This window comes from Coffea arabica, chromosome 7e (genome assembly GCF_036785885.1).
Source record: "Coffea arabica cultivar ET-39 chromosome 7e, Coffea Arabica ET-39 HiFi, whole genome shotgun sequence".
Taxonomy (NCBI): Eukaryota; Viridiplantae; Streptophyta; class Magnoliopsida; order Gentianales; family Rubiaceae; genus Coffea; species Coffea arabica.
This window is the reverse complement of record NC_092323.1, coordinates 20,982,573-20,999,131: the sequence shown is the minus strand read 5'-3', so window position 1 is coordinate 20,999,131 and position 16,559 is coordinate 20,982,573. Positions and strand designations below refer to the sequence as shown.

Here is a 16,559-nt window from a genome sequence, read left to right as displayed (position 1 = left end):
GATTTGATGTGTATAAAAAATGTGCCACTCATGAACAAATTGAAGAGAAAGCTCAACTTTTTGAGAGCAATACTAAAATATGTCGGATAAGAAGCCTATTTAATTGTAAAATATAGAAACGACCACATAATAGTAAGAGATACAGGATTTAACATAATATGAACTAAAGATCTACATATAACTGATAAGATAAACAACCCATTATCTCGTATGTAAAATCTTATTAAGACAATGAATGAGTTTTGAAAAACCAAATCAAATAATTACACAATGAAAATATTTCAGATGCAATATAAGTTTTAAGTCAACAACATACAACAAATATAACATCTTTTTTATTTTTCTTTTTCTTTTTTTGCATAAAAGAAACTTTAATAATATATAATCATATCCACTGTCCACATACAAAAGAGATCTCTAAAATGCAGTCTCTACAGACCCACAATGAAAACTTTGTCAATGAAGGTTTCCTCGGCTGCAGCTTCATGCTGTGATGCGTGCAAAACCAAGAAAGTCTTCAAATATTTGTTTCTTGATCATTTAGTTTTGTTCTCAGAACAAATATATTTTATTAGCCTTGCACTTTGCAAACAAGTAACTTTTTAAGGGAAAAAAAACCAAATATATAACAGTGCAGATGCTATTTGTTTCCTCAATTTGAATTCGATTTCTATTATTGTTCAAATCAGTCAAAATTCTGAAACTCGAAAGATGAGAAGCTTCTTAACCTTATTGATGGTTCCCTAAGATTCGAATGGTGTTAATTCCTGGTTAAAACTTATAAACTATTATGGTGTACTGACTTGACACCCTCAAAACTGTTGGCTATATACACACATCAACCACAGCAGATTTGCGGCTTGCTTAATGAAACTGAAAGCACAGGTGATGAAGGCTCCAAATCAAATAGTTTAGCATTTAGCATATTCTATATGTATGCACGTTAACTAAACCCTCAAATGCTTGGATAACAAATCAACAATAGACAATGAGAAAATGAATCAATATTTGTTTATATCAAGGTCACAAAGGAAAATTAAATATGACCATTGAAAATAAAATGCTGACTGATTGAATCAATATGACCACCGGGGCAAAAGCGAACAAAATTCTCGCGATTGAACATCAAACCTTGATTGATTATGTCCTCTTCAAAAGATAACCCAAAAAAAGGCCAGGCAAACCCACAATAATGGCATACATGAAAGGGATGCCACCACGGCTTCTATTACTCTCACGCCTCAATAGATCCTGTAAATTGCACAACAAAGGTCAGAGAGAGTTAGAAGACAGAATATCCCAAGGCTTTCATCTACATAAGCTATTGACTTGGAGTTATTTCTTATAAAAAAAATAAGATTTTTAACACCATATCCCACTGCCCCTTCTCCTGCCCTACAGATACCAAATCATCAGATATTAGAAGCAAACATACAGGCCAAAACGCAAAATAGAGATATCAAGGAAAAATTAAAAAAATATGAACTCAAGACAGTGGGCATCAAATGAGCTATGTCTTAATCGACAAGAGTCACAAGACCAAGCTTTACGTACAAAAATTCACAACAAAAGTCAATAGATAAAAATAGACCAATCCAGCGAGCCATCTCTAAACCAAAGGTAAAGCTAAGGGCCGTATTTCTGAGAGGCACTAACAAATCTAAATAGCATCCGGAGTCTTTTCAAACATCAGGTTTTCCAGATTAGCATATTCTATTTGAGTATATTATTTGCGGAATGCTCAAAAAGATCATTCCAATATTATACAGAAATCTATAGAAGTTACCATCTATAGAGACATGGCAGAGACATGAACAAGAACCAAGAAAATTGACAATTTCAGTTATTTTGAAAAACCCAAGCAACAACTAAACAAGAGCTGGGAAATTTGAACATAGAGCATCAGCTGCTCTATCTGCTAAATTTAAGACATTTCAACTGCTGAGAAATAGTTCAAAATAAAAATTTTCAGATAATCAAACACACCCAGCTCTCCGAGAAAAAAAAAACAACTATAGTACTACCTCACTTAGATATTTGACTTCAAAGGCATGGATAAGTTACCACACCCCACACATACAATTCCAATAAATACAATGCGCATTCAAGAGGGACGTGGGAATCACTTTCAAACGTCAAGAGTTCTTGTCAAGATTTTATGGTGCAACTAAAGGACTCCAAACTCCACCAAGGTTTTGATTGTTACTTGCCAATCACTTTGTTGCTTGCTCACCTTGGCTATTATTTCATCAAGGTTCGTAAAGCTATTTTGTAATACAATTGGTAATGTACCAAATTGTAATCAGAATGTGAGAGATAGGGCCTTTTTTTTTAATTCGAAGAGACATATATGTTTCAATGTCCAAATATTTGTCAAATTATAACAACCTATGTGGTCTTTATATTCATGAATGAATACACCATCAGATTCCCCTGGCTGATTAGATGTTTGTGGTATATTTAGTTGGGATAGAGGCAGGCACACTTGAGATTTGGTGTAATTGGTACTAGGAGTGTTTAAACTTCAGGAAAAAAGAAAAATTGAACATTGGATATCCGTGGAACAAAATTTGGAAAAAAAAACTAATTTATATCCAATTTTTAAAGTTTGGTAAAATAGTTGGGAATGAATTTTAAAATTTGATTCTTGAATTCCAGATTACAAGTTGAATTACCAAATATAATATTTTAGTAATACATTTTATACTACATAACAACTAATATACTATATTACATACTAATTTATTAGCGAATAGCGTTATAATTTATGCTTCTATGACCTTAAATACATATCACTTAATTTGTTAATAACCCCCATATTATTAATTACATGTTAAATATAGTTAAGTAATCTATATTCAATGATATTTAGATATAACTGGAATATTGATTATCTGGGCAAAATCTAATTATCAATATCCAAATTATCAAATAAAAGTTTGGACATTAATTGGATGTTGGTCTTGTAGAAAATAATTTTTTAAAAAAAATTTACTAAATTACCCATTACCAGCCGATGGACACTTCTAATTGGCGGGGTTATTGTACTTCTTTTAAAAATTGGTGTACACTTACAAACCTGATTATGCTTGTATATTGAGTTGATATGCTTGAACATGCTTCACGTACACAAAAAAAGTAATGTTAGTATATACTAAATCAAATTGCCTGGGGAGTAAAAGGGAAATGGGTGGTAGTATCCCACTTAGTAGCGGGTTCCCCTCCATAGGTAGTTTATCCCACATCGGGGTTGGGGTTGGGTTATAAGTCCCTGGGATCGTGCCAAGAGTTGCCGGCTTTTGGTATTGGTTATGGGATTAGGTTTACAATTCAACAAAAGTCTGATTTCGGCTGTTGAAAAAAGACAAATTGCCTGGGGAGTAAAAGGGAAATGGGTGGTAGTATCCCACTTAGTAGCGGGTTCCCCTCCATAGGTAGTTTATCTGTCAGGTTCGTGAGCTAATTTCTGGAATTGGGATTGGTTTCAGAGGGCATGAAGGTAGGAAGAACAAGAAGGGATTAGAGAGAACAAGAAGAAGAAGAGAGATAAAATAACAGAAAGGAAAGAGAAAGATATTCTCTGCATTTACTCAACATAACCGTATTACAACTGTAGAGGGACTATTTATGCAATTTAATCCCAACAGATTATGCGCGCCAATTACATTCACCGCCATTTAAGTAGAACGGTGCCGTATTACAACTTATTAGCTAAACGCAAGAATCACTATACCAAACGACCAAGTGATAGTGTCTTTGGTCCTGACAGTCCCACCCCCTTAGCAAAAGCTTGTCCTCAAGCTTGAAAGTCTGGGAATTGGCTGTCTATGAAGCTTTTATCCTTCCAGGATGACTCCGACTCTGGTAAATTGTTCCATTTTACCAAGTATTGGACGACTGGTTGAGCAGCTCTCATTACTGCCCGTCTCTGGAGAACCTTCTCTGGCCTTAATAAGCATTGGTCTGTCGCATCCAATTCCGGTAGGTTGGAATCCACACTCTGTGCAAGTCCTATCTTCCTCTTGAGTAATGAAACATGAAATACTGGATGGATCCGGGCTCCCTCTGGTAATTTGAGTTTATATGCTACCTCTCCCACCTTCGCACTAATCTGGAAGGGTCCAAAATATTTAGCAGCTAATTTTAAGTTTCTACGAATAGCAACTTACTGCTGCCTATATGGTTGTAGCTTGAGAAATACCCAATCCCCTTCCTGGAATACTCTCTCTGAACGATGTTTATCGGCAAAAACCTTCATGCGATTATGAGCTTTGGCCAAGTTCTCTTTGATGAGAGCTATGACCTGAAGCCTCGACTGGACCATATTGCTGGCAGCAGGTATGATACTATCATGGAAGGGTCCCAGGGGTATGTGACTAGGTTTATAACCATACAACGCCTCAAAGGGTGTTATCTGCAAGCTAGTATGGAAGTTAGAATTATACCATAGTTCAGCTGTAGGTAGCCAGCTGCTCCAGTGGGAAGGGTGGTCACTGCACATACATCTGAGGTAGTTTTCCAAGCACTGATTGACTCTTTCCGTTTGTCCGTCTGACTGGGGATGATATGCTGAACTATAGTGTAGATTCACCCCCAGTAAACTGAATAGCTCCTGCCAGAAGTTACTAAGGAAAATCCTGTCCCTGTCAGATATAATTATTTCTGGTAGGCCATGTAACCTGTACACATTATCAAGAAAAGTCTGAGCCACCTGCTGTGCAGAATAAGGATGAGTGAGCTTGATAAAGTGACTGAACTTGGTGAACCGATCCACCACTACCAGTATGGTGTCAAATCCATGAGATGGTGGTAGTTGCTCAATAAAGTCCATGGTGAGGTGTGACCACGCTTGTTGGGGCACTGGGATAGGCTGCAGTAGACCAGGATAAGGGACATTTTCGTGTTTGTTCCTCTGGCAGACATCACAGGATCTGACATATTGGATAACATCCCTTTTTAACCCAGGCCAATGGAACAAAGCCTGTAGTCTGTGCAGACATCCCCTCTGTCCTGAGTGACCCCCAATTGCTGAATCATGCAGGAGCCTGATCAGCCTGACCCTGATGTCATTGGCTGAGCCTACATACAGTTTCCCTTTGAACTTGAGTACCCCACCTTCCACCTGATAATCTGGGTCTGCATGGGAATCCAGTAGTAGCTCAGCTAGCTTCTGCTGAACCACTGTATCCCCAGTATAACTTTCTAGCAACTCCTGCATCCACCTAGGTTGGACTGTGGAGATGGCACATACCTGGTGCTCAGTTTGTTCACTGCCCGTGTCAGTTTCCTCCATTCTCCTTCTGGACAGGGCATCAGCTACCCCATTTTCTGATCCCTTCTTGTACTGTATTTCATAATCCAATCCAAGTAATTTGGTTAGCCATTTGTGTTGCAGAGGGTGAGTAAGTCTTTGCTCCAACAGATGTTTAAGGGCCTGGTGGTCAGTCTTGATAATAAAGTGATGGCCAACTAAGTAATGCTTCCATTTGCTCACAGCTAATACTAATGCAAAAAGCTCCTTCTCATACACTGACAGCCCCAAATTCTGAGCTGATAAAGCTTTGCTAAGGAAGGCCAAGGGATGTCCCTGTTGCATTAATACTGCCCCAATGCCAACCCCACAGGCATCCGTCTCTATCACAAAAGGAAGATCAAAGTTTGGCATACTTAACACTGGAGCTGTGGTCATAGCTCTTTTTAAATCTTCAAAAGCCATCTGAGCATTGTGGTTCCATGTGAATCCCTCTTTCTTAAGCAGGAGTGTAAGTGGTTTACTGATCACCCCGTACCCTTTTATGAACCTTCTGTAGTAACCAGTTAATCCCAAAAAGCCCCTCAATTCCTTTACTGTTTTGGGAACAGGCCATGACTTGATGCACTCTATCTTAGTAGAGTCCATGCTCACTCCTGCTTCAGATATTATATGCCCCAGGTACTCAATTGAAGTTTGAGCAAAAGAACATTTTGACCTTTTACAATATAACTGATTTTCTGCTAGTACCTTGAGTACAATTTGCAGGTGCTGTGCATGCGACTCCAAAGTTGGACTGTACACCAGGATGTCATCGAAGAAAACCAACACGAACTTCCTCAGGTATGGCTGGAAGATTCTGTTCATCAATGCCTGAAATGTGGCTGGAGCGTTTGTCAGCCCAAAAGGCATCACCAAGAATTCAAAGTGGCCATGGTGTGTCTGGAAAGCTGTTTTGGGGATGTCAATTGCTTTGACTCTTAGCTGATGGTAGCCAGCTCTGAGGTCTAGTTTAGACATATATTTCGTGCCATGCAACTCATCTAATAGCTCATCTATATTTGGGATAGGAAATTTGTCCTTTACGGTTAATTCATTCAGTCTCCTATAGTCTATACAGAGCCCCAAGAATTATCCTTCTTTTTAACTAATAATACTGGAGAAGCAAAAGGACTAGTGCTGTGCATAATAATCCCATTAGTGAGCATCTCAGTGACCTGTTTTTCAATTTCTGCTTTGTGAGAGTGGGGGTACCTGTAAGGCTTGAGTTTAAAAGGCTCAGCACCTGGTTTGAGGTTGATCTGATGATCCAGCTCCCTCTCTGGGGGTAAGCCTTTAGGAGTGGAAAACACCTCCGAATGCTGTTGCAGGATTCTTCCTATGGATTCTGGAAGCTGATCCTCTGACCCCCTTGTTGCTTCTGTCTCCAGTGCTGCACAGCTTGTTTGCTTCTCCTGTATGAATGACCTGAGGTCCTTGCCCCTCACTAGCCTCATTGCAGGCTGATTCACCAACCCTTGCAAGTGCAGTAAACTCCCCTTATCACTAAGTGCAATGCTGAGGGAATGGAAATCAAAAGTAATGGGACTGAATTGGCACATCCAGTCTACTCCCAGTATTATATCCCATCCCCCTAACTCCATTATTTTCAGATCAAACTGGAATCGATAGTCTTGTATCACCCAGCTTACATTTGGACTAATGGCACCACTAGTGATGTCAGTCCCATCTGCTAAGGTCACAGTGAAAGGGCTGACTGAGTGGTATGGCAAATGCAACAGGTTGACAACTCTGTGGTGGATAAAACTGTCAGAGCTTCCTGTGTCCACCAAGATCTTGACTGGAAGTCCCCCTAAATTGCCCATCAGCAGGATAGACTTCCTTTTTATGGCTCCAGACAATGCATTGAGGGATACTTCTGCTAATTCCCCCACCCTTCCAGTGAGTTCATCTTGCTCTCCTTCAGCATCCTCAAATTCAACCTCCTCCTCTTCCTCTTCAGTGTTCGCACAATTCAGATTTCCCTTCCTGCACTGGTGTCCTACTCCAAATTTCTCCCCACATCTGTAGCACAAGCCATGCTTACGTCTATACTGCATCTCCTCAGCTGTTATCTTACTGAGGTCTCTATGGATTGAATCAGTTTTCCTCGGGGCAGGGATGATAGCTGGTAACCTGTATGATTGTTGGCGAGCCTGGTCCTGTGTGGAATTCTTGTATATTCCAAATCTTGGTTCTACTGTCCCCCTCCCTGTGGCCTTACTTTGTTTGCTCTGGATTTCCAGTGAGCATTCTTGCAGCTCTGCCACTTCAAAAGCCTTCATTAGTGTCTGCGGTTTGAACATCTTCACCGTAGGCTTAATCTCGTCCTTGAGTCCACTAATAAAGCTGGAAACAAAGTAAGACTCATCCAATCTAGGATTTCTCGTCAGCATGAGTGTTTTTAATTCTTCAAATTTCTCCTCATAATCTTCAATAGTGCCTTTCTGATGTAACTTATTAAACTCCTCCACTATGTCACGTGAGTTCCTTCCAGAAAATCTCTCACACAAGAGTTCACTAAATTCTCCCCAGGACAGTCTAGGTTTCACCAGTTTTACCCCTTGGAACCAATTGTCAGCCTTCCCTTCCAAAAACATTTCTGCCACATCTACTTTCTGACATTCTGCTATCTGATAATTCAGGAAGTATTTTTGACATTTTCTCACCCACTCCCTAGGGTTCCCAGAGCTAAACATTGGCAACTCCATACGAGGTATATTAGGAAAGAACTGCCTACCTCTCATCTCAGGTTGACTCCCTGGCCTTTCGTTTGAAGGTGTCAATCGTAGATGCAATGGAGGTGTCGGCAAGAGTGGTTCAGTTCCTCCTCCGTCCCCGTCAGAAATGCCTTTCTCCCTCATCAACAGCTTCATCATCGTACTGAACCTCTGCTCCATCGCATTGAATCTCTGGTCCAGATTCCCCACCATTGCCTCCAATTTCGCATTATTCTGATCAATGTCGGTATGAAGTTTCTGCTGCAGCTCCTCCATACTTGAATTCTGCATTGTTGCTACAGATTCCATCAATTCCTGCAGCTTACTTTCCTGTTTCTTGAGTTGATCTTCCAGACTCCTAAATCGAGTGCTCTCCGCCATATTAGATATCTTCGCGGCCAAGGATCGACCGCTCTGATACCAAATGTCAGGTTCGTGAGCTAATTTCTGGAATTGGGATTGGTTTCAGAGGGCATGAAGGTAGGAAGAACAAGAAGGGATCAGAGAGAACAAGAAGAAGAAGAGAGAGAAAATAACATAAAGGAAAGAGAAAGATATTCTCTGCATTTACTCAACATAACCGTATTACAACTGTAGAGGGACTATTTATGCAATTTAATCCCAACAGATTATGCGCGCCAATTACATTCACCGCCATTTAAGTAGAACGGTACCGTATTACAACTTATTAGCTAAACGCAAGAATCACTATACCAAACGACCAAGTGATAGTGTCTTTGGTCCTGACATTATCCCACATCGGGGTTGGGGTTGGGTTTGGGTTGGGTTATAAGTCCCTGGTATCATGCCAAGAGTTGCCGGCTTTTGGTATTGGTTCTGGGATTAGGTTTACAATTCAACAAAAGTCTGATTTCGGCTGTTGAAAAAAAAAAAGTATATACTAAATCATATAAAATATATAAACTGGGACAATTATAGAAAAATCTCAGCCGCACTTGCTCCGTCCGCTATTTAGTTTACTTCGAAAAAAGGGTAGGAAGTGCTGCTCTGCCAATAGCCGCCAATATAGCCACTAGAGGCGGCTTTCTTAGGCTGGAATTTAGTGGCGCGAAAATGTTTTAGAACAAGGGATAATTGCAGAAACCTCCCCTGAGATTTCTGACATTTGCACTGACCTCCCCTCTAGGTTTAGAAATTGCATTCACCTCCCCTGAACAGTAACAATTTGTTGCAGAAACCTCCCTCACAGCTTTTGTAGAAGTGAGATAAGAAATTTCTTCCAATTTTGCCCTCTTCTTGCTTGACAATTATTATTTGCTTGACAATTGCTTAACTAATTATCTAATTATTTAATAATTAAACTAATTAACTATTAATTAATCATTTGATTAATTATTAACTAACTAACTAATTAATTAATTAACTAATTTCTATTTATCTAATTAACTAATTAACTAAAACTATTGTCTGTCCGAAACTAACAAACTATTTACATGTTAAACTAATTAACTAATTAACTGCTTAACTAATTAACTAATTAACAAACTATTTGCATATTAAACTATATGCAGTACGCATTACCTATTTAAAGTATCGGATCTTTATGGGTATTTTACTTTCAAACATTTAATTTATGATAAAAACATCAATGTTTGTAAGTAAAATTCAAAAAGTTTTACAATAATATTCTTACAAAAAGGGAGGGGTATAGGGCCATAAATTAAATGTTTGAAATTAAGAATATTGATATTTTTTGTAACACTTTTTGAATTTTACTTACAAACATTGATATTTTTATCATAAATTAAATGTTTGAAAGTAAAATACCTATAAAGAGCCGATACTTTAAATAGGTGATGCGTACTGCATATAGTTTAACATGCAAATAGTTTGTTAATTAGTTAATTAATTAATTAGTTAATTAGTTAAGCAGTTAATTAGTTAATTAGTTTAACATGCAAATAGTTTGTTAGTTCCGGACAGACAATAGCTTTAGTTAATTAGATAAATAGAAATTAGTTAATTAGTTAATTAATTAATTAGATAATTAGTTAGTTAATTAGTTAATTAGTTAATTAGTTTAACATATAAATAGTTTGTTAGTTTCGGATAGACAACAGCTTTAGTTAATTAGTTAATTAGTTAATTAGATAAACAAAAATTAGTTAATTAATTAATTGGATAATTAGTTAGTTAATTAGTTAAGCAGTTAATTAGTTAATTAGTTTAACATACAAATAGTTTGTTAGTTTCGGATAGACAACAGCTTTAGTTAATTAGTTAATTAGATAAACAAAAATTAGTTAACTAATTAATTGGATAATTAGTTAGTTAATTAGTTAAGCAGTTAGTTAGTTAATTAGTTTAACATACAAATAGTTTGTTAGTTTCGGATAGACAACAGCTTTAGTTAATTAGTTAATTAGATAAACAAAAATTAGTTAACTAATTAATTGGATAATTAGTTAGTTAATTAGTTAAGCAGTTAGTTAGTTAATTAGTTTAACATACAAATAGTTTGTTAGTTTCGGATAGACAACAGCTTTAGTTAAATAGTTAATTAGATAAACAAAAATTAGTTAATTAATTAATTGGATAATTAGTTAGTTAATTAGTTAAGTAGTTAATTAGTTAATTAGTTTAACATGCAAATAGTTTGTTAGTTTAGGATAGACAATAGCTTTAGTTAATTAGTTAATTAGTTAAGCAATTAATTAGTTAATTAGTTTAATATGCAAATAGTTTGTTAGTTTCGGATAAACAACAACTTTAGTTAATTAGATAATTAGTTAATTAGTTAATTAGATAAACAAAAATTAGTTAATTAGTTAATTAATTAATTAGATAATTAGGTAGTTAATTAGTTAAGCAGCTAATTAGTTTAACATGCAAATAGTTTATTAGTTTCGGATAGACAACAGCTTTAGTTAATTAGATAAATAGAGATTAGTTAATTAGATAAACAGAAATTAGTTAATTAGATAATTATTTAATTAGTTAATTAGTTAATAGTTAATTAGATAATTAGTTAATAGTTAATTAGTTTAATTATGCAGAAATAGTTTGATTAGTTAATAACTATTAACAATTAGTTAATTAGTTAATAGTTAATTAGATAATTAGTTATTAGTTAATTAGATTATTAGTTATTTAGTTAATTAGTTAAACTATGCAGAAATAGTTAATTTAGTGTAATTTTTATTAACAAATGTTTTGTTGGGTTTGATGAAAGTACTCATCACATTCATTTGGTAAAATTAAATCATGTCAGGGGTACTTTGGTAAATTGATCCACTTTTGCCTATTTAATTGCCTCCAACTTTAGATAGGGGAGGTCAGTGCTATTTCAAAATTGATAGAGGAGATCAATGCTATTACTATAAAAGTCAGGGGAGGTTTATGCAATTATCCCTTAGAACAAAGATTTGTGAGCATCAAAAGTGTCGCGCCCCACTTTTTGATATGATGTGTGATGATGTGTTGTGTGGTGTGAGATGTGAGTGGTGTAATGGAATGTGAACGTGTGTAAATGAAAAGTAAAAGGCCATGGGACTTGATAATGCGACGGTTTGGCCATATAAAGTTCAAAAAGGGTTTTTTGTATCAAAAATGGAGTCGCCACTTGGTATAGGGTTAGGGTGTACCAAGTCACCCAAAAAATGATTTTTTGTTTTTGAATAAAAAAAAGTAAATAAACCCTTTTAAAGAACTTTTGGGTCTACGTAACCAAAAAGAGGGATCGGGGGTCACATTTGACGAAGGGGAAGGCAAGGATAAAAATCCAAGGCACCCCTTCGACCTAGCCAAGGCTAGTTGCGTGACTTAAACCAATTTTTCCTAATTTTTCTACCCAAGGTATGTATCGCGTGTTGGATATGTCTATATGAATGCAAAAACCTAGACCTAGGGGGACATGGGGGAAATTTCTCTTCAAAGGTTGAGCGGTGCCAATCACATTAATTGTGAAGCCCAATAATGATCCTTTGGAGAGGTCACACGTAATCCTAAATGACGTAAAATGAGTGGAATGCATGCCATGTGAAAGTGTGAGTTTGTGTGAAGTGAGAAAAATGATAAAAGTAATAAGATATAAGTGGAGGTGTGCAAATGTCTTTGCAAGGTAAAGTAAGTAAAGAATAATAAGGTGAAAAATGCCATAAGGTGCATGTGTGAAGAGAGAATGTAGAAAGTAGTGTGAAAGTAGTGTGAAGTGAGAATGTGGAAAAAGGGTTAGAATATAAAGTAAGTGTATGTGATAGTGAATGAATAGAATGCATGAATCCTATAGGAATGCATCAAGACGGGAACGGGGAGTCCTAACTTTGTGACTTAATCTTCCCTTTGATTAGAAGGCAAAACTAGCGTGCTAAGGCTATCGAGTAGCCACACTCGCTCGTTTCCCTTATCGAAAGGGGACTCTCAAGCAAATGAGCCCTATAACTAGTATGAGATGCAAAACCTAAAAATGAGGGGAAAAAGGGGTTCGAGGAGCATGCCAATGATAAAACTAAGAAAAATGCATGACATGTAGTGAACATGCAAATATGCACTAACAAAAGGGGATGGCCTATTGGGTCTAGCGTTGGACTAGCTCTTTCTATGAATTCCTAATGAAATAATGAGCCACAACTAGCATTGGACTAGTGTGGTGACGTACATTCATCCATCACATTCATTCATGGCTATGGAAAGCGATTAGACATGCCAAACACCCATAAACACATAGCACATAACAATTAGCATGCTCGACTAGATGCAAGAACCTAATAAAGCAAATTAACACATAGCAACTAAGCATGCAAGACACATAAAGCAATTGAAGCCCTAACTATTACATTTGCTAGCTAGGCACATGTCTTCAACAGGTCTTCATCGAATGCTCCTCCAAGCCCTATCTATTACAAGCCAAGAGGTGTACACATACCCCATAATGAAATACTTAAATAAAAGGCAAAAGTAAATGAAATAAATGAAAGGAATTAAAGAAATGCAAGGAAAGCAACGTAGACATGCAATTCACACTTAGCACGTTGGATCACATAGGAGAAATGAAAATCAAGGAGATAGAGGTTACCTCCCTTTGCAATTGGGCCCCAATGAAGTGAAATCACTAACTTACCCTCCAAAATAATAAAAAGGTCAAGGTACCACTTAAATTATCAAATAATCACATGAAACAAAAATTAAATATGAAAAATGAAAGTTAAACACTAAATTGAGTCAACTAAAGTATTTACATAGACAAACCAACCATGTACAAAGCAATTAATGCAAGAGGGACTTAATTAGAAGGACTGAAAATTTCTGAAAGAGAGTAAAATAAAATACCAAAATTGATGACTTAAGATGAGACCCATAAAAATCAAATGCAAAAATGTGATTAGAACACAAATCCAAGCTAAAAAATTCTATTAAAACTTATTGAACCTCAAAATGCATCCTAAAACTCACTAAACGTCTTACCCAAAATCATGTCAAAGCAAAACAAAAGCAATTAAGATTCTAGAATGACAAAAATGATTAAATTATTCAACTAATTGGACCATAACAAGACAAGGGGGAACTTAGGGGGTTAAAGTGCAAGTGTTTTAGGACCTCATTGTAAGAACAAACACATAATTGGGCCCTTGAAACATAGATGGAAACTAAAGGGAGCAAAGCTGCAATTTTCTTGGACATTCTTCATGCAAAAGCATGCAACTCACGTAGAAGACATTTTTTTTTGCAGAATTTCTGTCATACTTCATCAACCGAAACAAAATTCCAGCACAGCTTTTTCGAGAACAGATTTCAAGTCCAAATTCACAACTTTAAACTAGCAGCAAACTACACCATCACTATCATCCAAACAAATAGGAAACTTAAAAAAAAACCATGCAAAATCATAAAAAAGTGGGCAAAACATTTGAAGAATGAAACTGCTGTAACTTTCTTAGCTTCACATTCCAAGACCAGATTTCAGATTCAAGCAACCTTAACCAAAATTTCCTTGATCTAACACCTAAACTTTGAACTAAACAAACAAGACATGAATTTGACATCTAAACAAACAAGAAACATAGGAGAACTGGTGCAAAAGGTCACGGAAAAAACTCAAGCATGCTGCAAACTCACGGTTGCATAGTCTCATTCAATTTCCTATCCATTTGGCCGAATCTATATTCATGCAAATAACCCAAGTATCTCCACTTGAATCAAAATGCAGAGATTTGAAGCAAAGGTAGGAGTAAGATCAAACAGGTTTTAAACTCAAAATGCAACAAAAATGATTTGAGGAACAAGATTTTTCTGCAATTTTCACATGCCACGGCTTTTCTTTCCACTTCATGATGCTGGCCAGATTTTGATTCAAATACAAAGCTTTAATTAGATGTTTTCCAACCCAACATCAAACTTTAACTAAGCAACAAGCTACTTCAAACAAGCAAGAACAATGAAGGAATTAATGCATCACAGAAATTCTGGGCAGGAGACCCATGTAAAATGGTTTAGCAATCTGAAATCCATTTCCAGCAAAGTGTTTTTTTTTAGACCCATACTTGCAAACTCAAACACCAAACTCTCATTCCCTCCCTTCAACATAAGATTAGGCGTGCAAATTGAGTGAGAAAATTCATGGCGCAGACATGGAACAACCCAAGCAATCAACAAAAAAACATGGAAGATGCACGGACAAATGCAGCCTGACCGCAAATGAAACCAGCAGTGGTATCATCGAGACCCGAAGAAAATTTTAGCTTCTTCATTCAAACCAGCAAACATCAGACCTTTTACACTATCAGAGCAACCAGCAAATAAGATGACCGAAACTCAGTGAGTCATGGCAGAAAACAAAACAGCAAAGAGAAACGCAAGAACCTTCTGTTTTGCGGCAAACACAAAAAATGCAGCCCAGCCCATCTGTTTACACTCTTATGAAACCCGAACCTAATCTATTACTTTGTCAACCTAAACCGCGTAATCATCAACCCCTTATCATTTACAGAAACCTAACAGATCGAAAACAAAATTTGAAACCCAAAACATAGGCAACTTAAAATCAAAACAGATTAGAAGGTCATGCAAATCTGACAAAGGGAAAGAAAAATCTACAATTTTGTTGGGCTTGCATGTCATGAATACCGGCCATGAAAATGAAACAAAGGGCATCTTAAATTCATGATAAAAATACCACTGAGGATTCCCAAGCTATTGTCCATGCATTCATCAACCATAAATCAAACATTAATGACATAAAAATCCAATCTTGGTGAGAGTTTATGACTGGAGTACCTTGGAACAGATGTGAAAGGCGATGGAGAGGAAAGAAAATGAAAGCTTCGGCCTCTACCTCAACTCCTGTAATTTCCCTTGCTGGCTTTCTCTTTGTTTTCGGCTCACCTCCAAACCAACACTCAAACTCAGCCGTCAAACCTTCTTTTTCAGCTCTCAAACCCTCGGCCTTTCCTTTCAACCGTGAGCAAAACCCATGAAACTCGCTGCTGTTTCTTGCCTTTAGCTTTCCTTTTCGTTAGCTCCCCTACTTCCCCCCTTGCTCTCTACTCTCTTTCTCTCTCAGACCTCAGCCCCGATTTTTCTCCTTTTCTCTCGGTTTTTTTGTTTTTCCCAGAAAAGCTTCCTCTCCTTTTGTTTTCTTTTCAGTCGCTTAACTCTTTTCCAACTCCCCCCTTTCTCCCCTTGCGGCTACCCTCAAATGCAAAACCCCTTCTCCCAACCCTTCATCCTACGGCCTCCCTTTGCTGCTTCTTTTCCTTTTCATTTCAATCCCTACACCTTGCATAGAAGCTTCCTCTATTAGCCAGGTGTCTGGCCACCTGGAAACACCAGCCCTCTTCCTCTAAAAATTGCAGCCAAAGGGCTGCCCGAGCCCTTTCTTGCAAGCTGCGCAAATACGCAGCTTGCATGTCACGACGCCCCCCCCTTTTTTTTTTTTTTTAAAGTAATTTAACACAAATGATAATAAAAATAAATAACAAAAATAATTTAATTAACATTGGGTAAAATAAATAAACTAGAAGCAACAAAGTGCAATTTCCATTTTTCTTTTTTCATTTTCCATTTTTCATTGTTTTTCTTCTTTTTTCTTTTTTCAAAATAACTTAACAAAATAGGTAAGATGCTAAAAGATTGATTTTAAAAGAAATAAACATATTTCGTGAACAATTTCCTTTTTCCAAATTTTATGTTAGAAACTTAAAAAATAAAAACTAAAAAACTAAAAAACTAAAAAGTGAATAAAACTTATCACGACAAATAAAACTAAGAAGTAAATAGCAAATTATGCTGAAAAAATTTGGTGTCTACAGTTTGCCCCTCTTTGTCTGAGTTTTGAAAAAACTTGAGACAAAGAAGTAGACACCAAATACTTACCTGTGTTATTCGGTTGCCCCTTTTCGGAGGACTGACCTAACAAGGAATTTCAGACATGGGACTGGCCCGAACAGAATTGTAAACGGGATAGACCCGGACAGAAATTTAAATGGGATAGACCCAGACAGAAATTTAAATGGGATAGACCCAGACAAAAAAGTAAATGGGATAGACCCACGGGATAGACCCGGACAGAAATGTAAATGGGATAGACCCAC

At 36.8% G+C, this 16,559-nt stretch overlaps 1 protein-coding gene and 1 long non-coding RNA gene across 2 annotated transcripts; both read right to left on the bottom strand.

Moving 5' to 3' along the window:
- Positions 1-6,363: 6,363 nt before the first annotated feature.
- On the bottom strand, positions 6,364-8,391 carry LOC113700705 (uncharacterized). The gene has a single exon (XM_027221163.1). It carries the CDS (start codon positions 8,389-8,391, stop codon positions 6,364-6,366), a length of 2,028 nt encoding a protein of 675 aa, XP_027076964.1.
- Positions 8,392-11,882: 3,491 nt separating this feature from the next.
- LOC140010929 (uncharacterized) lies at positions 11,883-15,796 on the bottom strand. The gene is made up of 2 exons (XR_011818123.1): positions 15,244-15,796; positions 11,883-13,091 (listed from the first exon to the last, which is right to left on the bottom strand). It is a non-coding gene; the product is annotated as an uncharacterized lncRNA (long non-coding RNA).
- Between the last annotated feature and the right edge of the window lie 763 nt (positions 15,797-16,559).

What these genes read in the sequence shown, in the direction of transcription:
- LOC113700705 (XM_027221163.1), bottom strand. Translation starts at nt 8,391, where the DNA reads ATGGCGGAGAGCACTCGATTTAGGAGTCTGGAAGATCAACTCAAGAAA.